This window comes from Tinamus guttatus, unplaced genomic scaffold (assembly GCF_059628265.1).
Source record: "Tinamus guttatus ecotype Peru unplaced genomic scaffold, ASM5962826v1 Tinamus_guttatus_pri_ptg000287l, whole genome shotgun sequence".
Lineage (NCBI taxonomy): Eukaryota > Metazoa > Chordata > Aves > Tinamiformes > Tinamidae > Tinamus > Tinamus guttatus.
The window spans coordinates 2,899,736-2,923,890 of NW_028288821.1; the positions used below are offsets into that span (position 1 = coordinate 2,899,736).

A 24,155-nucleotide genomic window follows, 5' to 3' on the forward strand; every position below is an offset into this window, starting at 1 on the left:
AATCTACATTAATTAGAATCAAAGACCCATCAGGCTGCTTTATGGGCCGTGCTGGGGAATCATTTACTCTACAGTATCTTTACCTCCTGCTTTGCCACTTGTGTTTTTGTTAGCTGGTGCCAACTCCTGGAGGAGCTTTGGGCAGTGCCATACTGTCTGCAGCAGGAACTGCCCTGTCCTGCAGTGGCCTGCTCCTCAGGAGCTGCCATCTGTCATTTTATTTCATCTGCAAGTGGTGATCCTCTATGTCCAGATCTCATTAAGCTGAGAAAAGAGCAGCCTGGCTGCAGCCACACCACAGCACAAGGAAACCCCATCCACGTCCCTCGGCTCCCCAGATGCTCCAGAGAGCATGTCCCTTAGTCTGATGCCCTCGGGCTGTGTGTCCCTCAAGATCCCCCAAGCTCCTGCTCCTCTACTCCCCACAAGCCAGCCCAGCTTCCCTCTCCTGGTGGCACTGCGGGCTCAGCACTGAGGACTTGCTGCCATCCAGTGGCTGCCGCAGACAGTGATGGAGACCAGCTTCGCCCAGCCCCTGGGTGCCAGCCCTGCTCTTGGCTCCCAGGTTCTCCCCACCAAAGGCACACGGGGACACGTTGCTTTGTGTCCCCACCACACATGCGTCACAGATTGCACTTGAATGGGTGCCTTCAAACGCGTGCGCTCGCCTGCGTGTGCACCGAGGAACGCGGGCGCTGCCTGAACACGCGCGTGCTGGCACGTAGCCGAGCGAGCAGGAACGGTCCCCAGCCGCACAGGCTGAGCAAGTGGCTGATGCAGGTGGCGTGGGCAAGTGAGAGAGGGTCTGTGCCCGTCCGTGGGCATGGCCACATGCCGTGCTGGGACACCGTGCACCTGAGCACATGCAGCAGGTGCCTTAGCACCGGGGAGGAGACCTGGTGAGCAGTCTGCTGATGCTGATAGGGCTTTGCTCTCTCTCAAGGCTTTAGGTAATTGATGACGGAGTTGAACTCTATTTGAAGCCATTTCAGCTCAGCAATACACTTTTTCTACCCCATCGCAGATGTGTGAAATATGTGGGACAAGGGATGTCTCCTCCTGAACCCTCCTGCTGGCTCCTTTTAGCACGGAACCAAGGTGCTAACTCTTGACAGCTCTTCTGGCCTTGCCTGCAAGCTGCTGCTGTGCTGGGTGGCCTCTGTCATCCAGACCCCCTCCATTACATACCACTTACTCTAACAAATCTGAAGGAAAACCCCTGTTTCCAGCCTGCCTTTCATTCTCTTACCATAGGAAACCTTGGCAAAATGAGACTTTGTCCATCAGTTTTGGCACGGACTGGACAGCATTCAGCACGCTTAAATTAGTTTCTGCACTCAGCTGAGCATAATGCAATTTCATTCATATTAATAAAGCCTTAATCTCCATGGTCACTCAAGTGAGTGCATTAGGTGTGGATTTACTATGTGGCTGCTCCTGGCAGTGCCACAGCTGGGCAGCCCATTGCCAGCACTAATTAAAGATAGAATTAAAAATGTTAACTAGGCCTGAGCTGCTTCTGTCATTTTGATAAATTATAATATCTCTCATAAATTAGCAAAGGTGAGAAAGATATGATCCCATAACTGCAGAGACTTCCCAGGGAAGTAAGTTTCTTTGCAGAGATGATCATTTTTAATACGTTGAGTTTCATGTTTTCAGAAACATTACTGCTCTATCACAGCTCCTCCACCAGCAACTATTTCTCCAAGGGTTGGAGATCTTTATCCTGTCCTACCTGCTCTGAAGGGACACATTAGCCTCAGTGACATGACCCCTGGGCAGTCCTGTGACATAACCAGAAGGCGGAAGTGACAGCCTATCCATGCTCCACTCACCCAATCACTCTTTGCTCCATGGGCCAGTGCTGCATAAAGAAATATCTTACTTATTTTCCCCAGACACACCTGAAACCGACTGCTAGGTCACAAAGCAGAGCTTGCGTGGGGAGGATTTACTCTCTGCATCCTCTGAGATGTTCCTCCCTGGACCTTCTCTGTCATTATCCCTGTCCCCTCCCAGCAGGGGTTCCCCATCAGCACCCAGTACCATAACTCAGCCCTGTCCCTCTGCCTCTCTGCAGCACCCAGGGCAAAGGACGTTGGTCCAAGCCATGGTCGCCCTCTTCACATGGATCAGGATGTGGCAGCTGCCAGCTGCCTGCTTATGAGCTTGCCGTACAATGTGGCTGTGCCGTGGGCTGGGCAGGGCTCCATGCAGGACGATTAGCTTCCTTGCGTGTACCAGCATGTAGAGCCCTTTGCTAATGTGCAATCCCGGCAGGGCCAAGTAGCTCCTGCTTCCCAGCTGTGCAAAACTGTGTCTCCCTCGTGAGGGCTGGCCTCGTGCAGGAGCCAGTGGCTGCTCTGGCTGGGAGTTTGTGAACTTCACCACAGAAGCTTAGCAAGCTTTGGAGATGGGGACCATCTCGCCCTATGCCTCTCCCACTGGCCAGGACCCTAAAGGCAAGGCTAGAGCATTTGGACACTTTCCCCTGTTCCTCACACTGGTACTGGCTTTGCAAAGCGGGCGAGAAGATCCCTGTACCCATGCAAAGAAGAGTTGTGCAGTCTCCTCTAGACAGTCCTGTGACGTACAGCCTGATCTGGGTGTCAGACCTCTTGGCTAGCAAGGCTAAAAGGGATTTTAAAAGCCTCCCTCCTCTCCTCACAGGAGCCTTGTGCCAGGCTCTCCCCTTTCACATGGGCTGGTGCGTGGGGAACCTGGGGCAAGCAGACAGCTCCTCTCCACATGTGTCCAGGCTGGCTGCAAAGTGTCAGCTGGACTCTCCCAGTATGCCGGGGCCACTCGCTCTCTGCTGCCTGCCCTTGTCCATGGGTGAAGACCAAACCAGGGCATCTCTCCTCCTGCTGCCTGCCCATGCCAGGGATTTCAAGGTAGGTGTAGAGCAATGGGGAAGGTGTCCACATGGGGCAGCATGCCCCCACCAAAAGCTGCCCTACTCCAAACGAGGACCTGCTTGTCTCCCAGCCATGATGAGACGGGAGAACGCAGAGATGAGGTTCTTCTCCTCTCTAAATGAGGTCATCCATGTAAATATATCATACCCATGGCCCCGCGGCTCTCACTCTCCTCCTTCTCACCCAGTAGGAGCACAGAGGGCCCTGCAGAGCCTGGGATGTCCCCCTTATGTCTGCAGTGACACTGGTGAAGGGATTCGCTTGCAACATGAGCAGTTGCTAGGCAATGCATGTCAAGTTAATGACACTTCTGCAGCTTTGTGCTCCGGAGGAAGCTGGCAGGGTGGGTGTGCTGTCATCCCCTGGGATGGCACCTACACTCCCTGCTCCCCCTTCCCAAGGAGCAGTTACCTTATGTTTGCCAGTCTTCCTCCAGCCCCAGCTGCTTTTATGAAATGATTTCCCTGTGGACAAGAAGCCATGACCTAGCATGTCCCGTTCTTAGGAGATGGGATTAGGGCACATGTCTGCTTCACTCAGTTGTGTCCTGCAAGACCTTGGCTTTCCCAGTGCTCCCAAGGGGCAGATTTCTGGACAGCAAGCTCACATTAGCCGTGGAGATGGAAGAGGATGTCCAGACACACTCCATGCCTGCATCTCTCCTGCAGGGTCTGTAGGACCCATGTGGGGCTAGTGGAACTTGCTGCCGTGTAAATGAGTGGGTACTTTCAAGGCAGGGGTATATAATGAAGACAAAATATCCATGATGTGACTCTTACGCCATCTCCAACCTTTCAGGAATATGTGGGGTTAAACTGCTAAGGGCAACAGTAACCGGGCTGTCCCTTAGGCTTTTTTCAAAGCTGTTTCTCCATGTGTACAAGCCTCTTTCCACAGAGGCCTTTCTATCTAGAAACAGACTTTCCCTCTGAAAGAGCTGGAAAGATGGATTTACAGCCAAAATTCATAATTCATAATGCTCAAAAATGGTATTTATTGCCATGGGGAAACAGACAGCAAATCCTAAGGGAAAAACATAAATGTCTTGTTGAATATTTGTACATTCTTTCAAATGCCACCAAAAATAAGATGTTTCTGGCATTCATCACAACTGTCAAAAGAGTTTGCAGAGTACTGAAGCCTTGCAAAGAGGAGATGGCTAAGAGGGGAAGTGCACATGCACACGGGCATGTATGTGTGTGTGTATGTGCATATATGCATGTGTGGGGGACAAACTTGGTGTGTTCACACTTTCTTCCAGGCTGCTTGGTGTTGTCGTGATGGGAAGAGGAGATGGGAAGTCGCCAGTAGTGTGGGTGTATTCCTAGGTATGAAGATGAAACACTTCACCACAGCCTGCCCAAGGCTGGCTGACCTCTAACACCTTGAAATTTGGCCTCATTTTGTCCCTTTGCCCTCACTGCAATATTGTCAGTTCTCCTGCTTTCCTTGTCCAGGTGAAGATACCTCTGTTACCTTGGTATCCTCTCTGTCTCCACCATGATGCGCTGGGTCCCACCATGACGTGCATGTCTCATAAAACTCCAGTTCCCCCATGTCTCCTCCTCCTCAACATGATCTACTGTCGTAGCCCTTCTCTGAATACAGCCACCCCCTCTAATGCACCTCAGAGATTCTCTGTGCCCCCTCTCTTCCACCTCCATCCGGGCAAGAGCCAACACTTCCTCCATGCTGCACAACACCTGTTTAATCTAGATCAGGCCAAAGGGGAACATGGTGGCTCTCCTAAAACATGAGGAAGACAGAAGCCAAGAGGTAGGAAGCATATTCCTGAAGCCCCTATCACCACACAAGTCATTTTGCTGCATACCTTATATTGATTGGGGACGTTTTATCAATTGGGGGCAGTTTAATGACACCAATGAAACGATGGCACTCGTGCAAACAGTGTGAAGTTGCTGTCCTGCAGTTTTACCCCCTTGTTAAAGCTTCGTTTCCAGGCTTACATGAGCTCTGTGGGAATTTTTGCTAGATATTCTTTAACTCCTTCCAAATCAGCTTGAAATGTCTTGCACTGAAGCAGCCGCTCACCACGCACTTTGCACTGCTTGATGTGCCCTCCTGACGGCCGCTCCGAGGCCGGGAAGTCACTCCCTGGAGGTGCGCGCAGCCCTGTGCCGGGGGAAAGGCAGCGCGTGGAAACTGCGTGCCAGCAAGTTCCTTGGTCAGGGCCTGTCGGGGCATTTTTAATGCTCAAATGTTACACAAAGAGGAAAACATCCGAGGCTCGTGGCAGGCTGCATGACTCACCAGCTCCTGGAGAGAAGGGCTCTGTTTGTAGGTTATGTAAGTGCCGGCAGCTGCAGTGGGCTGCTTTAGTGGCACAGTACTAGACCGCTGCAAAGGATTTCCCCCTTTCCTGGCTCCCAGGGAGATCTCTGTGTCTCTGCAAAACCCACTTGAGACCCAGGTAAGGTCCTGGAGAAATGGAGCTTGTGGGTCCTCAGGGAGACGCAGTGGCTCTGGTCCTGCTGCACTGACCATCTCGGTGACCAGCAGGGCTGTGCCATGGTTGCAGCCAAACCGGGGGCAGGGGAAGGTGCTCCCCTTGCTGACGGCCAGACCCAAACATAGAAGAGGATGAAGCATCGGGGTACCTAAGAGGTCACTGGGGAGAGATTTGTGGAGTGGTGGCAAAAAAGATGCATGGGGAGAGTAGTTCTTAGGAAAGACTAGGTGTGGGAAAAGCTCCAGAAAAGCTTGGTGATTTTTTCCCTAGAAAGTCCTGATTTCATAGAATCATAGAATCATAGAATCATAGAATGCTTAGGGTTGGAAGGGACCTCTAGAGATCATCTAGTCCAACCCCCCTGCATACGCAGGGACACCTAAAGCACGTGGCGCAGGACTGCATCCAAGCGGGTTTTGAAGATCTCCAGAGAAGGAGACTCCACAACCTCTCTGGGCAGCCTGTTCCAGTGCTCTGTCACCCTCACTGTCAAGAAATTTTTCCTTAAGTTCCTATGGAATTTTTGATGTTTCAGTTTCCGGCCATTTCCTCTAGTCCTATCAGTGGCCACCACTGAAAAGAGACCATGACCGTCCTCTGCACTCCCTCCCTTGAGGTATTTATATACACTGATTAGATCCCCTCTCAGCCTTCTCTTCTCCAGGCTGAACAGGCCCAGCTCCCTCAGCCTCTCCTCATAGGGCAGATGTTCCAGGCCCCTGATCATCCTTGTAGCCCTGCGCTGGACTCTCTCCAGCAGCTCCACATCCCTCTTGTACTGTGGAGCCCAGAACTGGACACAGTACTCCAGATGCGGCCTCACCAGGGCTGAGTAGAGGGGCAGGATCACCTCCCTCGACCTGCTGGAGACGCTCTTCTTAATGCAGCCCAGGATCCCATTGGTCTTCTTGGCCACGAGGGCACACTGCTGCCTCATGGTCAACTTGTCATCCACCATGACACCCAGGTCTTTCTCCGCAGAGCTGCTCTCCAGAAGGTTGGTTCCCAGCCTGTACTGGTGTCTGGGGTTATTCCTCCCCAGGTGCAGGACCTTGCACTTGGCCTTGTTGAATTGCATGAGGTTTTTCACCGCCCAGTTGTCCAGTCTGTCCAGGTCCCTCTGGATGGCAGCGCAGCCCTCTGGGGTATCGGCTACTCCTCCCAGTTTGGTATCATCCAACCATCTGTGCTGCTGCCTTAACGAGGGTAGGCATGAGGACTCCTATGCCATGTCTCTTCACTCGGTGCAGCTGGGCCAGACCGTGCCAATACAGGGTCACAGGCACGAAATAGCCTCTGCCTACACATCCTTGGCTCTGTCCTGGAAATAACCAGGGAGTTGCAGGACAGTGCTATGGGGGACAGTCCCCGCTCTGCTTCACAAGGGAAGGCAGAGAACCCCAGAGGCTCCTCATCGTGGCCTAGGCAGGAACACAAATCTATGACCATCCACCCCTGGAGGCCTCCTTCATCTCCCAGGGGTCCTGTAAAGCTCAGGAAAAGGCCATGGGAACATGGGGAACACCAGGAAAGGCAGGACAAGATGTAGGCCAGCAGCTCCTTCAGTCTGCATTTTGAGTGCAGGGAGAGCAATTGCCCCATGTCTCCCCATCCCTACCATGCTCCTGGCCCAGGCAAGGAGGGGACACGAGCCCTTTTGTCGCCACCCATGCACATTCCCCTCCCAGACTGCCCACCCCTGCCCTCCTCCTGCATGGCTGGCACCTGACGTCAAGCAGCAGATGCAGCCTGTGCCCAGCAGGCTGTAGAGGGGGTGGCACTGGCAGGAGCCTGGAAATATCACGGCTGCTGACGGTGCTGGTTATTCTTAGCACCCTGTGGAGGCGCGGAGGGGCTCTGCCTCTCAGCATGGCCAAGACGCAGCAGATGGCCCAGCTGCGTTAACTGGTTGCCACCAAGCCATCAGCGGGGAAGAGACCAGGAAGGTGGCACAGCTAGATGGCTCCCTACGCTCTCCAATGGGGCTGGTTCAACTGGAGCCAGCATCCACAGGAACCCAATGGTTATTGCAAGACTGGTGGTGAAGCATGACAGCAGCACAGGAGCTGGCGTTGGCGCTGGTTCCAGTGGAGAAGCTCTGAAAACGGAGGCGAGCCTGGAGCAGGCCGAGAAAGGCTGCTGGAACAGGGCCACGCAAATGAACCGTGGCCATAGGCGTCTCCGGGAGGTGCCAGCTGCTGCACCCATGCCCAGCCTGGCAGCTGCGCTGGCCCTTGGGCAGGGCACCCACCTTCCACCACGGCACAGCCTCAGGGCCTCCGTGGGGCACAGTGGAGGAGACCACCCTGGGCAAGCCACAAGGGCCCGAAGGGTGCCAGCCCGGGGGTGTAGGATGTCCTACCCCCGGTGCCCACGGGATGGCAGCAGCTTCCTGCAGCTCCTATCCCTCATTCCTGCCCTAGACAGAGCCTGGTGTGGGGCACAGCTCTGGCTGGAGCAATACCATGCTGGTATATTCCAGAAATACCCTGGAATACCATGCTGTACCTTGCTCATACTGCTTCTCCAGCCCCAGGAGCCTGTCCTGGACCCATAGGGATGGAAGAGAAGGGACCTCAGTGCCCTCCTGCTCCTCAGGGTCTCCTGGCATCTGCTGTGGTCACACTTCCTGGGCCAAGATTGCCCAGGAACCACCTCACCAAGTGCAGCGCAGCCACAGTGACAAGCTGTACCAATGCTCCTGGCACATCCCACTCAACGTGCTGCATGGTGGCGGGTGTGAAAAGAAGGAGAGACTCTGAGTGAGCTCCCTGCACCGGGCAGATCTGCAACGCTCAGAGCCCTCCCTTCCCTCCCTTGGGTCCAGGCCTGTCTGTGAGCCCTGGAAGAACCACAAGGGCTGAAGAAACATCTCCAAAGGGGTACCCAGCATTTGCCAGGGCCATACAAAGAGGAGACACCCCTGGAGCTGTCCCTGACTGCATGTGTCACCCTTCCTTCAGGAATCCACCTGGCTTCCACCTCTGCCTAGGGTCCCAATTCTACCTAAGAGTCCAGAGCCTCCTCTCTCAGCCCAGACCTCTGTGTTTTGCTTCTCAACGCTTCACCCGGCTGAAACACACCCCAGAGAGCCCTTGGTCACCAAGGGACCCAAGCCACTCCGTGTCACCACCCTGCCTCTCTTATCATCCACTGACTTATCAGCTCTACATTTTTATGCTTCCATGGAAGCTGGGGAGGAAAATGCTGAATGGCCCCAGGTCCAAGTCTGCTATCTGTGGAGTGAGGCTGGGAAGCACTTCCTTGGAATCATCCAACCTCTCTCAATGCGCTCCTTCTCCACCAAGTTCCTCTAGGCCATCCTGAAGGTCCACCTATGCAGTCTGAGCACTTAACAGACCCAAAATCCTGCCTTGTGTCTTCCCATTCCTGGGAAAAGAAATACGGGCAGATTCTGCATAGACATTTGAGGGATCTCCTATGCTGTGACAGAGCTGCTCCTGCGAGGCACAGCAGGAGCAAACCCAGACCTCTCCGACCGCGCAGCCCAGTGGGACACGCTCACCGCATTCCTCCCATCCCACGTCTGCCTGCCCTACTAATGCCATCCACTGCCCGAGTCACCTCAGCTGGTAGCACCAAGGCTTGGCCTACTGGCAGATTTCTGACGTGCCTCTGGATTCTCCCCAGGACTGTCATATTTATAAAAAATTAACCGTGCTGGCCCAAGATCTCCTTCGGCGCTTTTACAGCTGTTTATCTGTAGTAGACGTTGCCTTGTGCCTTGCTTGGTTACTAATGGAGTGGAAAGTACTTCATTCTCATGTGATACAAATGCATCTTCCTCCTTCTTGCCAAATATGGACCAGAAATGTTTACTGAGCACTTCTGCCTTTTATTCGGCTGCATTAACAGACCCGTCAACATCGCCTGCTACTGCTGCTACCCCAGCAGGATCTCTGCTGTCCTCTTCTCCTATTGGTTTGGGTATTTTTGTCTTGCCAGATGGATTTTGACCCCTTTTATCTCTCCTTATCAATAGCGTGCACTTCAGACCCTCGGCTGTCCCCTGACTGCTGCTTTCTGCAAACGCTTCCGTCAATCAGTTTGTCATTCCTATGTATAAACTTCCTCCCGCTGCCTTCACTTCCCCTCTTGTCCGCAGCAAGCTTTCAAAACTGTCTTCTCTTTTCCTCGGGTAGTCATGGTGGCTTCTTGGATCCTCAGCCAGTGCTTCTCGAGCAGCTCCCAGCCTTTCTTTCCATATGGCTTCTCCTCCAAGGGGGAGAGGGACCTGGATGGCTGCCTCGGAGGGATCCTTGCCTGGTGATGGTCACAGATCAGCCCACAAAGCCCAGCTTCCCTCCCACAGTCCATTCACTCTCTTGCAGAAGGAGCTCCAGACCTTGGGATGGCTGCAGCAGCTCCAGGAATGGGAAGTTGTCCTCTCTCCCTTGTTCCTGCACATGCTCTTAAGCCAGGTCCTCACCGCTAGGGAGATGCTCCCATCAGGCTCATCGGTTAGGTCACATTTCTTTCCCTCTGTGGAAATTTCCTCTTCTTGCTTACAGAAGTCCCCAGCACACTGCTGTTGATTAAAGACTACTCTGCACACCCTCTGCCACCCTTGGGGCATGCTCTACCTGTGCCCCTTTTTTGGCTCTTGGGCAAACAGTTTCCAGCTACAGCTTGCTGACTCCAGGCATTTCTGCCATCCTGGAGACTTTTTTTTTTCTGCTATTTCTTCTTCTCTGTCCCCGCTCTTGGCCCATGCAGGCTTATGTGGTGCTCCCCGCTGAAGTCTCAAAAGACCCTTGGCCACCCAATCCCCCTCTGCTCCAAACCCACTAGAGGCACAGCCTGGGACAGGAGGTCCCCGCTTGCTAAGGGAGATGCTGGGAAGCACCACAGGGCCCTGTCAGCCCTTGCCACCCTCTCTAGTGATGTGTCCAGCCAGGTGTGGGGGCCGTGAACGCCCTGGAGGTGCCTGCTGGGGACCTGGGAATGACTCCTGACACCTGCGGTTCCCAGCACAGGGCAGGGAGCAGGAAGGACTTTCAAGAGACACGGGTGAGCTAAGGAGATAGCCCCATCCATGCTGAGCTACCTGACAGGGGGTCAGTGGGTCCAGGAGGGTTGGGGAGGCTGCCCAAGGAGCTGCCCCGCACCCTTGGGAGACCGCGGCCTGGGTGCCCAGGGGCGGTGGCGGAGGGCGGGTGCCCAGTGGGACGGGTGCCAAGAGCGACCCGCGGCGGCGGCCCCGGCGGGGGCAGGAGGGGGCGGCCGGGCAGCGCGGGCCGGGGGGCGCCCGGCGCGGCGGGCGGCGGCGGCGGGGCGGGGAGGCGGCGGCGGGGCGGGCGGCGGCGCGCGGGGCCGCCGGTACCAATCAGCGCGGCGGGCGGGCGGGGAGCGGAGCCGGGCCCGGCGCGGGGCGGGCGGCGCGGAGCGGAGCGCGGCGCTGCGCAGCCGGGCGCGTCCCGCCGCCGCTCGCCCTTCGCAGCCCCGGCAGCGGCCGTGCGCAAGGCGGCCCCGGCGGGCCGTGGCAGCGCGGAGCAGCGGCCCGGGATGTCCTCGTCGCCCGCGGAGGAGTGCCGCTCGCCCGTGGGGCTCGACTGCTGCAGCTGCTGCCTGGACTTGGCCAACCGGAGCGGGCTGGAGGAGGGGGCCGGGGGCGAGAACAACAACCTGGGCAGCCCCACCGTGAGCAGCTTCCGGCAGCTGCAGGAGCAGCTGGTCCGCAAGAACCTCAACACTGACAAGCTGAGCTCCATCATGCGCCAGGACTCGCTGGAGCCCGTCGTGCGGGACCCCTGCTACCTCTTCAACGAGGGCATCTGCAACAGGAACATCGACCAGACCCTGCTCTCCATCCTCCTACTTTTCCACAGGTGGGTGCAGCTGGCTGGTCCCCAGGGACACCCCTGGAGCCAGGCCTAGGGTGGTTGAGTGCTCGGGTGCTGGTGGCGAGCTGTGCAGGGGCAAGATTTGGGACCTGCGGGACTCTGAGCTGGCAGGGGCAGGAGTGGCTCTGGGGCTCTGCAGCCAGGTAGCAATGGCAGGGACACTAGGTGGGGATAAGCATGGACTCCCTTGTGTGACAGGCATCCCAGGACCCTGACCATGCGTGGTGACAGTCCGTTCCCAGGGTGCCGCACATATGATGATCAGTGGTACTCCTCTGTTCGTTGGTGCCCTGTGTGCCCAAGGAAGAACAGCAGCCTCTGGGTGTGTGTCTTGGCCCCTGAACCTTATGCTCATCTTTCTGGTTTCATCTCGTCTGTGCATGGTGGTCTCACAAGGAGATGGGCAGCCTGTCGCTCAGGAAACAACCGCAATGCCACCCCTTAGAGTTAGTGGGAAGCTGAGGAGAGAATCCAAAAGCCCTGCTGCTAGGTCCTGCTTTCAGCAGCTTCTGCGCCTCTCCCTGGCATGCGCTGACTAGTGACAGATTTGGCCACGGTGGCATTTCCCAGCCCTTGAAAGCGTCCCTGACCCCGCTGCAGCTGTGTCAGCTCAGCTCAGAGAAGGCTCCTGTGGGCCGGGCCTATGTGCCCCTTGAGCAGCAGTACAGTGCGTGGAACCATGGAAGAGGAGAACCAGGAGGGCTCTGACCATGCAGGGGCTTCAGGTCCTGAGATGGGGGACCCCAGGCCTGGGAAGAGAGACAGAGCTGTCTCTGGTCCTGCACTCCTGGCTGCACCTCTGGGAAGGGACTGACCCTGGTGACCAGCTAGTGGCCACCCTAGAGGACTCAAGAGACGCACAGTGACCACACTGTGTTGGAGGCCAGCAGCTCTCAGGCTTGACATGGAGAAAGCCCAGCGTGGCACCATCTCCTCCGCTTCCTGCACACCCAAGGCACCTGCAGGCGTGCTCACTCGCTCGCCCTCCTGGGCTGTGCACGTGCGTGCAGGCCACCCCTGGCGCCAGCATCTGCTCCCTTGCCCGGCGCGGTGAGGCAGGTGGGCACGCACGTGGCCGCCCCACGCGTGCAAGCCGCCGGGATGCATGCCCACGCCTCCTCTCTGAAGCCAGCATCTTGCGCCGAGCAGGCGGCTCGCTCAGAGCCGTTCTCGGTGGAGACGCTCTTCCTGCACTTACATAACTCGGAGCTGCCTCTCAGGTGGGGAAGGAGGAGCCAGGCTGTCGGCCAAGGCAAACGGCATGGAGCCCGGGCGCCTGGCTGCACAGCGGGAGGCAAAGCCGGCTCTGGGCTGCAACCCGCCCAGCCGAGGCGCAGATCGGAGCAGGAGAGGCAGAGATTCCCCCCTGCTCTGACACACCACAGCCAGTTGGCACTGTGGGCGTGGGAGGGAAGCGAGATGCCGGCCCTAGTGCCGGCTGCCAGGCTTGAGTTGAGTGCAGGAGCCAAGCACCCAGGTGTCCCCCCAGGAAGGGAGTGACAGGGCCCGTGGGTGAGAGGCCCTCACCCAAGGCAGTGGGCGCAAGAGCTGCCTGCCCTTGGACTGAGCACAGACCCCACTATGGTGACCAAGCAACTCTGCTGCGATCTGCAGGCACGGGAGGAGCAGCATCGCTTCCCCGCTCTGCCCTGCGGGCCCCACACAGCCGTTTCTGCGCCCTAGTGAATATTGCGACCTGAGAGACACTGGTCACTGTGGTTTGCAGTGGGTTTTGCCTAACCAGTGGCATCCCCCATCAGCCCATGCTTGCAGACACCTCGCTCTAGTTTGGGCTGGAAGCCCCTTGGATGATGTCCCCTCTCCCAGCAGAGCCTGGGGGGCACTGCCCCAGGCGCTGAGGGCAAGGGTGCCAACGCCTGTGTTTGCTGCTGTTTTGCGCCAGCCTGAACTTTCTCCTCTTGGGGAATGAGCCAAGATACCCAAGAGGCGATAGCGTACAAAGCAGGGGATTGTGGGTGCCAGAGGAACACCCCGATAACTGGTCTGATAAGGGCCCCATTGCTGCTGGCACTGAGCAACCCAGGAGGGTTTGTGTTGATGTGCCTTACACTGGTTCGGGAAGAAGAGGTCTTGAGGGTACCATGACTCATGCATGGCCAAAGTCTAGTATGGCTTGGGAGACAAAGCAGATCTGGAACTCGGCTCTAGTTCCAGGGGCATTGGAGATAGTTTGGTCCATGATCACTCAAGCCCTGAGCTCTGCAATGAGGTTGCATCAGTGCTGGGGGTCTCAGGAGGACGTGCAGGCTGCTGGGTGGCCCCTACTTGTCTCTCCTCTCTCTTGGCTGTCCGTGGGGATTCTGTGAGGGATGCACAAAGTAGAGATGATCTAGACCACTTCCACCTAGGGCTGGCATTCCTGCATGAAACCCTCTTGCTAGGAGAGTGTCTAAGGTCCTGCTTGAAAAGGGCTTCTCCCCTCCATGTAGCCTTGTGACCTGCTGCCAGGGGAGGCCGTGGCAGTGCAGGGTAGCAAGAAAGCACCAAGTTCGGGGAGGCTCCCTACTGCCATGCTTAGTGGACCACTCTCTCCTGGGGAGACCAGACACACATCTGCTGCAGCTGGGGCTGTGAGCACACACAGCCCACAGATCTCAGCCACCCCTCACCTGGCTGGGCTGGGCAAGCAGGATAACACGGCACAAGCCAAGTCAAGCAGGACTAGTTTCCTCAGCAGAGGGCCAGGCCAGCGAGCAAAAGCACCCTGGGTAGGTGGTGCCCGGGTGGCATTTGGAGCATGCTACGACACCACTTGTTCCCATCCATCTCATGCTGTTTGGCTGTAGTGATTCAGGACGAGAGGGAGCCAGCGTCTAAAGGGCAGCGGGGCCGGGGAGCACATTCCAGCCCGGAGAGTGGGCTGGCCACCAACAAGGCAGCTTTGACTGGGAGCGGGGCCATGCGCAGGAGCACGTGTGAGCGTGAGAGAGGTGTGGGTGTGAGACTGCTCGGCCGGGGCAGCGTTCCCTGCCCAGCTCGGTGCCCTCTCACAGTCCCTGCAGAGCTCTGGAAATGACCCTTCCCTCCCTGGACCAGTGCATGGACAGGACTCCTTTGCTTTGCTCTCATGGAGCAGAGCTGCAGTGGGCCCTGCTTTGTAGCATACCTTGCCGAGCCCCACAGATGCTGGGCACACTGGAGACCTCTCCCTTGGCCTTGGCCAAGCTGAGTTCAGGGTGCCCAAAGTCTCCCACTGCCCGAAATGGTGCTGGGCAGCCAGGTGCAGACCTGTCCCCCGTACCCCTCTTGCTCTCCATCACAGGCATCCTGCTGCCCTGGGACTCACCGCACGCAGGGCCGGGGCACCAGAGCGGTGTCCGTGTTTGCAGAACTGCTTGTTCAGAGCAGGGGAAGCCGTGAGCTCAGGCGGGCAGAGCAGCAGCTCCCTGCTTGTTACTCAACACGGCGGTGCCTGTGCGGGGCTGGGCTGAGCGCAGATTGGTGGAGGAGGCCCTGGGGAGCTGAGGGGGAGGGAGGCAAGGAGCAGCACATGGGCAACATGTGCAGCACCGCAGAGGCTGGATGCGAGCGTGCAGAGGAAGAGGCGGGTCCGCTGGCGGCCACGCAGCTCGCCCGTGCTGCACCCTGGGCTCCGCAGGGCTGCCCCTGGCCATGGCGCCCGGGCCACCCTGCGTGCATCCCCCCAGGGCCACTGTGTGCCTGAGCCTGCTGGTACCCCGAAACCCAGCTCTCTGCAGAAAGGAGGCTCCTTAAGCTGCATTGGAGCTTCAGAGCTCAGCGCCTCTTGTTCCTCGTGGTGGAGGTGGCTGCAAGGCTTTGCCCCTTGGCCAAGGGGAGCTGGCACAGCCAAGCTAAACCCCAGTGATACTAATAGCCCAGAGCACCAGAGCACGCTGTTGGGCTAGTGGCCAGCGTGATGGGTAGGTGCAATCCGAGCACCAGGAAAACCCTCTGGTGAGCGTGTGGGCTCCGGCAGCGAGCGCAGCAGGATGCACCCCGAGCCTGGCTTGTGACAGTGACCCGCATTCGGTGCTCCAAGCTTTAGCTCCGGCTCGCTGGGCACGAAGGGCTTGAAAGGCTGTTCTTGTGATGGGCAGAACGGCCCGTCCCCCTCTGGCGCAGTCCAAGCGGCTTGGAAAGAGCAGCCGGGCACCTCCGCTGCCCGGAGACACTGGAGCTGCCACCAGTAAGAACAGCCTTGAGCGCAATTCCGCTTATCTTGTGGTGAAAAAGCATGAACCCTCCATTTGCAGAGAATCCCTCAGTGTGTGTTTATATACATATATATGTATGTACGTATTTATTGGAGGGAATTTTGCTACAGAATGCCTTGGGCGACAGATCTGAAGCCCCAAGCAGAACAACTCTGTGCTGTTTAGAAGCTACAAATAACCTTGGGCCATTCCCTGCGCACTGGCACGTGGTGCCAAGTCGCGTCTGGCGGCCCAGACGGGCCACGTGGATGGCCGCAGGTGCCCGTCGCGCCGACGGCTTGTTGCCTTTCATGTTGTTATTGTCCCGAAATGTCAGCGGGGCAGCAGTCTTCGCGAAGCGTCCTCACTTCAAGATGCCCGGGATGCTTCGCAAAGGCCAGGCGGGGGGATTAATGACAGGCTCGGCTGAAACTTTGCAGCTCTGGCATGCGTCCTTGCCTGACCTTCTCCATGGCGGCTTGCTTGTGTGCCAGCAGAGCCCCAACAAACTCGTACCTGACTGAGCTTTGCCAGCTCCCACGTGTGGGAAGGGGCTTTGTGGAGGTGGCTCTGAGCACCCCTGTCTGCCCAGGCGGTAGCATGCAAAGCCCAAGCGCCTTAGAGAGAGCAAGGGGAGGTATCTGGGGGGGCACGTGTCTCCACAGGGCCCGCTATCCCCAGGGAAATCGCCCCGAGATTTCCTTGTGCGGATGCCTTGGGACTTCTTGCTCTGTGAGCATCCTCCATAGGAAACGTGTTGGGTGGTGACCTTGGAGTCACCCTTGGGGAAAGCGAGGGGACTCCGGCTCAATGGCTGGTGGCCACAAGACCAGGGCCAGTGGCAAAGTTAGAGAGGGAAAGGAAAAGTGCCGCTCTCAGCAGGCCGCCGGAGCTGGGGTGTGCGCGCGCACGCCAGAAAGCCCAGGACTGGGAGTACTGCCAAGCGCCGCTATCGGAGGAAGCGGGCCGCCCCACAGCTGGACATGGGCGGCTGCCAGCTGCCTCCCTCCACCCGCCCCGCAGCTCCTCAGGTTCGGAGGAGTCCCCGTGCCACAATCCGTGCCAGTGTCACCAGCGGGGCTGGCTGGCGAGATGCCCTGGGGGCAAGGGGGGTTGCAGGAGCCCTCCAATGCTCCAGCAGGCGCAAAGCTGGTCCCCACGTCGCAGGACTCCTGGTGCATAGCAGGGACTGCCCTGCCCTGCAGGGCTGCCCAGGGTGACAGCAGGTGACACCCTCCTGGGGACACCCAGCCCTTCCCAGATGTGAGTTCACATCCCCAGCTCATCACCGGTGTTCCCAGCCACCCCTCCATGGTTCTAACATGGGCATCCTCAGTGACCTGGGCCAGCAGGGCCATGGCCGCAGAATTTGGGCTTTGTTAGCTGCGTGTTTGCAAGCTGTGGCTCTTGCTCCCCTCCCCGCGCTGACCCTGGAAGCCAGAGATGCGGCTTTGCTGAGCAGCCCGGGCAGTTTTGGCTCGGTGCCTTTCCCCTTTTGCTCTGCAACGTTTCGGCAGCCAGGCAAGAAACATTTCCCACGCCTCGGACCCTCCGGAGGGCCTTCCTCCCATTGAGCGGAGTCCTTGGAAGGGAGCAAGGCAAAAACGCTGCCACTGAGCAGCAAAGAAGGCCTTGAGCTGGGTTGGGGGGGCAGGAAGCAGGGGACTCCTCCTGGCATCATGGGCAGTTCCTGCAGCTCCGTTTCCACCACGGGGCTGGGCTGCGGAGGTCCACGGGCACTGGGACATGTGTCCGCCTGCTACCCCTTGGAGCTGAGCACCCACTCATAGAGGCTTCAGGAGGAGAGAGGAGCGCGTAAGAATGGGTGTATTTAGCGTCCCTAAAAGGGGGGTGGTGGGAGAGGAAACTGATCCCGCTGGAATGGGGCCAGCATACTGGGAAAAGCGTGTGCCGGGGCCACAGGGGGCTGGGAAAGGGCCCCTCGACGCTTGAGGCGCAGCTGGAGGCCTTGCAGCCGCTGCCCCGCATCCCTTCCTGCTCGTCTCATCTTTGGCCTGTTGCTGGTTCCCGTCCAGATGTGCGGTGGTGGCCAGTGCTAAGAGAGGAGGGCTGGGGGTTAGGGGAAGATGCCACTGAGAGGAACCCCTGGATGTCCCCGTGGCTCCTTGGAGGTCTCACTCATGAGATGGGTCCTTGGATGCCTCCCAAAGACATTCCTCCAGGAGGGATGGGTGAAGGGGGTTCGGTGTGCCGGCTGCACTCCTAAATACTCAGAGCCTCGTGCACCTGCATCTCAGAAGAGCATCCCTGGCCTGGATGTCTCGCAGGATCATCCCGAGGAAACCCCAGTCACAGGGCAGTGACAGCTGTGGGCAGCCGCCGGGGCGATGGCAGAGCCGGGAAGCCCCCCAGTTCCCTCGCTCACTCTTTCCTCTTGACCCTGCTGCCAGGGAGGGATTCAGCTCATGGACCCTCATGCCAAGCACCTTTGCCCTCATCCCAGCCACTCCGCAGGGACAAGGGCAGTGGGGAGCACAGCCCATCACCTCCACGCAGGGCAGAGCCAGCCCATGGCCCAGCCTGGCTACCTCTCCGTCCCAACACCCTGCGCTGATTTCCCTGCTGCTGCGGCTGACCATGCTCCTAGAGCCGGGCAGAGCCCAGCAGGGACAGCAGAGCCGGGATTTTCTCACCTCCGCTCATTTTTGTAATGGTCCCGGCCCCTCTTGGTGTGGGCACCCCGGGATGCCCCAGCCAAGGGGCAGAGGGCCCGGCCGCCCCCCTGCCCACAGCGGCCGCCCCGGGGATGAGCGCACACAGAGCAGCTTTCATCTGCCCGCAGAGGGGGGGCCGGCCGCCCGCTCCCGGCTCAGCACCCGCGCGGCTCAGGGTGGCACCCTGTCCCCATGGCTCCTGAAAGGGCCGATTCAGTGCAGCTGAGCTCATCCGCCCGGCGGGTGCACCCCGTGCTCGCGTCCCCTCCCGGCCCCGCGGGGATGCGCTCAGAGCCCGCTCCGGCCCCGACACCCAGCTGGGCCGGGGGCCCAGGCTGCAGGCAGAGCTCCCCGGTGCGCGGGGCTGCAGCGGGGAGAGGAGAAGGGCTGCCGAGAGCGGACGGCTGCCGACATGGCCTTCCCGCCGCCGTACTCCCCCAGCCTCTTCAGGAGGAGGGACCGGTGAGTAGGGATGGGGATGGGGGGACATGTGCCAGGTCTGCAGGGACAAAGAGGGGGAAAAGGGTCTCAATTGCCGGAAGGGATGCAAAGCAGGGGAAGTTTCCCTCAACATCCCATGCCTGTGTTTCTGGGGGGGTCCTGAAGGTGCCTGGCTGCACCGCTCCTTGCTGGGCCTCAGGGCACTGCCCCGCACTGAGTCCTTGCACCCTTTGTTGCTTGGGCATGAAATGCCACCACATGTCTGCATGCAGGGTGCTGGGGCAGGGTGTGCAGGGCACAGGGAGGTGCGTGGTCCTGCAGCCCGGTGGCTGGTGTTCTTCCTTCCCAGGAACTTGGTGCTCCTGAATCTCAGCAAGTGAAGGGAAATCTCTCCAGCCGCGCTACTTCCGAGGCTGTGCCCTGGCATGGGCTTTCCTCCAGGATGTCAGCGCGTGGGGACATGGCTGAGCTTGGCATTGCCTCCTGTCCTTGCTGAGGCTCTGCAGGGCTGGGGACAGAGGGAGCAGGCAGGGACACACGCCGGGCACTGAGCAAAGTCCGGCGGGGTCCAGAGGGCAGAGATAAGGCTCGGAGCTGGTGGCAGGGAGGACATCCGAATGCCAGGCCAATGTTGCCTGTGTGTGGCAAGGGCAAATCCAGCGGCCACCGTTGTCAGCAGGGACCGGGTGCATTTGGGACGGGGGCGCATGGAGAAGAAGCGCTCGGCTTTTTTCCTCTCCAGAGTTGCCTCCTTTGGCCCCGGGCGAGTGGGAGCAGCGGCGCAGAGGGGCCTCCGCTGCAGTTCCGCCTCTGGCCGCCGGGGGGCGGCCTCCTCCGGCCGCGGGGCTGCCGGCGGGCGGCGCAAAACATGTTTTGGTGGCGGGTTATGTAAGGCTGGGGCGGGCGGTGCCGTTTGCACTCCGGCCCGGGCCGCGTTCCGTTTCGCGCCGCGGTTATTTGTTTGTTTTGCACAACGATTTTGTTTTGTTTTGCACGACGATTTTTCTTTGTTTTGCACTGCGTTTTTTTTTGTTGTTGTTGTTGCTTTGCACACTGATTGCTTTGCCCTTTGGGAGAATATTTGCAGCCCCATCAAGGTCCCGCTGCCCCGGGGTCCCTTGCAGCACACACACCCTGAGTTGCAGCTCCCCAGCAAGACTGTTTGTCTCCTTGTTTTGCCCCAAAGTGGCAGCCAGAAGACGTGCCTTGCAGGCCTGTCCACAGGCAACTCCCCCCTGCCCCTGGCATGCTTGGATATGTGGAGTTGCAGAGGAATGGGGGGAATGCAGGGAATTGAGAGGGTGCAGAGGAGTAGGGAAGTACTGGGAATGTATGAGGTGCCGGGACTCAGGGTGTGGGACAGCAGGGGTGCAGGCCTGGATGCAGAGGTGCGCAGCTCGGCAGCACAGTCCAGAAGCGGCGTGTTGCAGTGCAGGATGGATTGCAGGACCCAGTTTACAGGGTCAGAGTGCAGAGGCACAGGGGAGTATGGAGCTGGGCCGTGGGGGGAGTGAGCTGGGGTGCTAGGTGCTGTGCATGGCTGTAGGCTGGGGTGCTGTGCCAGGGCCTGGGGATGCAGCAGTGCGGTGCAAGGCTGCAGAGCGGGGTGCTGTGCCCAGGTCCAGGGCTGCAGACCCTGCTGTGCCAGGGTGCAGTAATGCTGCACTGAAGTGCAGAGCTGTGTACAGGGGTGCAATGCCAGGGCCCAGGATGCAGCGCAGGGATGCAGGCTGCAGAGCAGCGTGTAGGGAGGCTGCACTGGGGTGCAGGGCAGCACAATGAAGTGCTGTGCTGGAGTGCAGGGCTGAAAGCCAGGGTGCTCTGCTGCAGACTGGGATGCCAGGGCCTGGGATGCAGTGCTGGGATGCAGGGTACACAGCTGCAGACTGGGGTGCTGTGCCAGGGTGCAGGGCTACTGTGTCGGGGTGCAGGGCTGCAGAGCAGGGTGCAGTGCCAGAGTCCGGGGCACAAACCTGCAGAGGAGGGTGCAGTGCCAGGGTGCGGGGTGCAGAGCTGCAGACTGGGGTGCTGTGCAGGGCTGCTGTGTCGGGGTGCAGGGCTGCAGAGCGGGGTGCAGGGCTGCAGAGCAGGGTGCCGGGTCCAGAGTGCAGAACTGCGGGGCCGGGGGCAGCAGCGGGTGGCGGATGGAGGCGGCTCGGCCTGGCCCGGCCCGGCCCGGCCCCCGGTAACGCCCCGTGACGCGGGGCCGCCCTTATAGCGGGCGGCGGCGGCGCGGAGCCGCAGTGCGCACAGACCTCCGCCTTCCCGCTGCAGCCATGAGCACCGGCGTGTACCAGTCCCCCATGGAGGTGGCTGTCTACCAGCTCCACAACTTCTCTATCTCCTTCTTCTCCTCCCTGCTCGGGGGGGACGTGGTCTCCGTGAAGCTCGATAACAGGTAGGGGCAGCCCCGGTGCCGTTCGTGCCCGGGGGGATCCTCGGTGATTTGGGGCGAGTGGGGGGCTCGGCGGTCCTGCAGCCCCCAGTGCATTGCGGCCCGGCGCAGAGTGACGGTCGGTCCCCAGGGCACTGAGCGCGGCGCAGAGCGGGGAGCGTGGCTGCCCGGGGAGGTGGGAGACGCTGCTAACCGCCCTGTCTCTCTGCTCTCTTCCAGCGCCTCCGGAGCCAGCGTGGTGGCCATCGACAACAAGATCGAGCAGGCAATGGTGAGCCAACCTCGCGTGCACCCCGGGGTGCCGGTGCTGTGGTCCCCACGCCGGTGGCGCCGTGGCCGGGAGCAGCCGTGGGGCTGGGGTCCTTTGTCTGCCGCCCGCCGCTGGCAGAGCCCATTGGCTCCGGCAGCGCCGCAGTGCGCAGGGAGCAGCGCCCGGAGAGGCACAGCCCAGTGCATGGCCTGGGGACAGGGGCCTGGGATGGCCGCTCTGGTGCTGGGGCATGTGGAGGCCAGGCAGCGCGGGTCCCAAGAGCAGTAGGAGCTGCCGTTGGGGGAGTACAGGAGGGAGAAAGCCTCTGGAGGCGCCAAGACCAAAGGGCTTGGAGAAGCCTGCGGTTGCTTCTGGCTCTGGACTGGCAAGTGGCTGGGGGGACAGAGCCCTGCAGGGTGGGGGGAAGCAGCCCTGAGGGTCTAACCGTGGAGTAATGGGCTGTTGGTTGGCTCCTTGCAGGACCTGGTGAAAAATCACCTGATGTACGCTGTGCGGGAGGAGGTGGAGGTGCTGAAAGAGCAGATCAAAGAACTGTTGGAGAAAAACTCCCAGCTGGAGCGAGAAAACAGCCTTCTGAAAACCCTCGCCAGCCCTGAGCAGCTGGAGAAGTTCCAGTCGCGGCTGCCTGCGGAGGTGCTGAGCCCACAGGAGCAGAGCCCCGGGGCACCAGCCCCGGCTCAGCACACCGGGGGTTCTGCGGTATAAGGTGGCTCTGTCCTTGGGGTGGGCAGAGCCACGGAACTCTTTCTACTTCCAATCTCCCGCAAAGTCGTTTCCGCCTTCGTCTTACGGAGGACTGCCAAAGCCTGGCACCTACAGGGGTGCTCAGAGGTGCCCCCCGGGCAAGCCCGTCCAGACATTGAGCCAGCTGCTGCCTCCTGCACGGAGATGCTCTTCGCCGAAGGAGACGCGGAGCTGCAGCGGACACCCCTCTCCCCACGCCGGCCGGCCTCTCCCCACCATGCACAGGGAGGAAAACTGTGGGCTCTGCTGAAACCTGGGAGCCTGCAATGTGCCGGCGGGGCCTTGGGCGCACACGTGGGAATACAATGTTGGAAAAGGCGCACGCTGAGCCCTGGGCCTTTGCTGCACTGTGCAGCAGGGGGGTCTCTGTCTGGCAAAGACTGAGCTTGGAGGAAGACGGTTGCTTCACGAGAGATACCAGTGTGTCCCCAGAACCTGCTGCAAACCAAAGCTGACTTGAAGCAGCAGCACCAGTGCCGTGCACAGTACAGTGCATGGCTGCACGCACACCTGCGTGGGGATTACAAGGAATGCTTGGTTTTGTAGTTGGGGTATCTTCTGCAGACGCATCTCTGCGTGAACGCACGCAGATAAGAGGCGAGTGGGCACCAGGGTGCTGCCCAGGGGCCGACGTGCCCATCTCCATACAGCTGGGGGGCCCTCGAGGCGAGCCCAGAGCGGCACCGCGCTGCGAGCGGATGCGCGGTGCTGCCTGTCCCGCGCCGTGGGGCGGCTGCGGCGGCCGTGGAGCGCGGGGCAGAGCGGCGGGGACGCGCTCTGGCCCATGGGGCTCTCAGGGAGCCGCCAGCCTGCGCCCCGGCAGCGCGCTGGGAAGGGACGGGACGTCTGCTTTGACGTCAGACTGTCAGAGCAGTGACATCGCTGTGTAAATCTAGGTAGAGGTGGCAATAAACTCTACTTTTTTTATACACCCTGGCTCCTGCAACTGTTTGTCGTGGTCGGGAACGGGTTGGTAGTAGGGGGGTGGTAGGTACTGGGCAGGCATTGACCATCTTTGCCCTACTCTGGATCCCAGGGGCCTGCGCAAGATCCTGCGCCTCTTCTTCTTTAAGGCTGGGAAAAGATCCTTGCTCCCACAGCTCTTGGGCAGCACAGGCAGCTTTTCCTCCCTGAGACCATGTCCCCAGCTTCTTCCTTGCCCTTGGAGGCAGCTGGGATGGTGTGTGCTTCCCCAGCCATGTTCATGCCAATGAGGTGTGGGTTCTAAGGCTGCCTATGACATGGGGGTGACCCTTAAAGGCCAGGGGGTACCAGCAGCGCCAGGAGGTATGTGAGACACATGGGGTCTCAAGGCAAGGCCTTTTCCCCACTGCTTTAGCTCTCTGCCTTAATCAGCCCTAGTGTGGGGTGAGTCATCACGGAGCCGCCAGTGCTGAGCACCCTCGGCTCCTTGGCAACCTCCTGTAAACACCAAAACATGGGCCAGTGTCTCAGCCTGAAACCGTTTTGGGGTGTCCAGCCTTTTCCAGGGCTGATGCTGAGCTGGGAGCCAGCCCCGGCACTGTGTGAGCAGGTCTGTGCCCTGGCTCCCTGCGAGGGATGCAGAGAGGGCATTGCTTGGAATAGGGAAGTCTTGCCTGCTGCCTCTGCCCATCCTCACTCCCCTCTGGGGGCTCCCAGGATGTCCCACGGGGGATTGGGGACAGTCCGGTGGGGCCCCCCTGCCCTGCAGTGCAGTAGCTCAGCCCCCTCAAACCACGGCCTTCCCCCGCTGCTCCAGAGGAGCCTCCTCCCGTGGGCAGAGCCCTTTCCGCTCCCAAGTGTGGTGTGACACTGCACAAGCCAATGGCACAGGGCAACCCAGGCAGAAACCCCTCCCCACGGTGGGCACATGCCACTGCTGGAAGCCACTGCTGTGCCTTGCTGAGCTCCCATGGCCACTTTGGTGCAGCTCCTGGCCTTGGGAATGTTCATTCCCTGGTGCTGCTGAGCAAGTCCCCATCCCCTCCTGTGCTCCTACTTCCTCCATGGGCACACGAGCACCAGTTCCCCAATGCTATTCCCATCATCAGACAAGTTGATGATGCTGCCAACCTCTTCCCACCACCCCAAGAGAGGGCCCAGCTTGACAAACTGGGCACAAGAAGTGCTCAGCAGTGCTCTATCCTGGGCATCCTGGCGTGGGGGGGAAGGGGACAGGAGACAGGGGACAGGGACAAGTCCCACTGAGCACATGTC

General features: G+C 59.5%; 1 protein-coding gene across 2 annotated transcripts; it reads left to right on the top strand.

Annotated features, from left to right (window-relative positions):
* The first annotated feature begins 10,856 nt into the window (after positions 1–10,856).
* Positions 10,857–22,077, top strand: TSC22D3 (TSC22 domain family member 3). Of its 2 annotated transcripts, none has more exons than XM_088527470.1 (3): positions 10,857–11,240; positions 21,161–21,212; positions 21,672–22,077. In XM_088527470.1, exons 1-3 carry the CDS (start codon positions 10,918–10,920, stop codon positions 21,915–21,917), a joined length of 621 nt encoding a protein of 206 aa, XP_088383596.1. In that variant the 5' UTR covers positions 10,857–10,917; the 3' UTR covers positions 21,918–22,077. The 2 variants fall into 2 exon arrangements, with proteins under 2 accessions (XP_088383596.1, XP_010216163.1); XM_010217861.2 differs by lacking the exon at positions 10,857–11,240 and adding an exon at positions 20,794–20,944.
* The last annotated feature ends 2,078 nt before the right edge of the window (positions 22,078–24,155 follow it).

Coding starts and splice junctions, on each gene's coding strand:
- TSC22D3 (XM_088527470.1), top strand. CDS start 10,918: ATGTCCTCGTCGCCCGCGGAGGAGTGCCGCTCGCCCGTGGGGCTCGAC. Junction 11,241..21,160: donor ATCCTCCTACTTTTCCACAG/GTGGGTGCAGCT, acceptor GCTCTCTTCCAG/CGCCTCCGGAGCCAGCGTGG. Junction 21,213..21,671: donor ACAAGATCGAGCAGGCAATG/GTGAGCCAACCT, acceptor GGCTCCTTGCAG/GACCTGGTGAAAAATCACCT.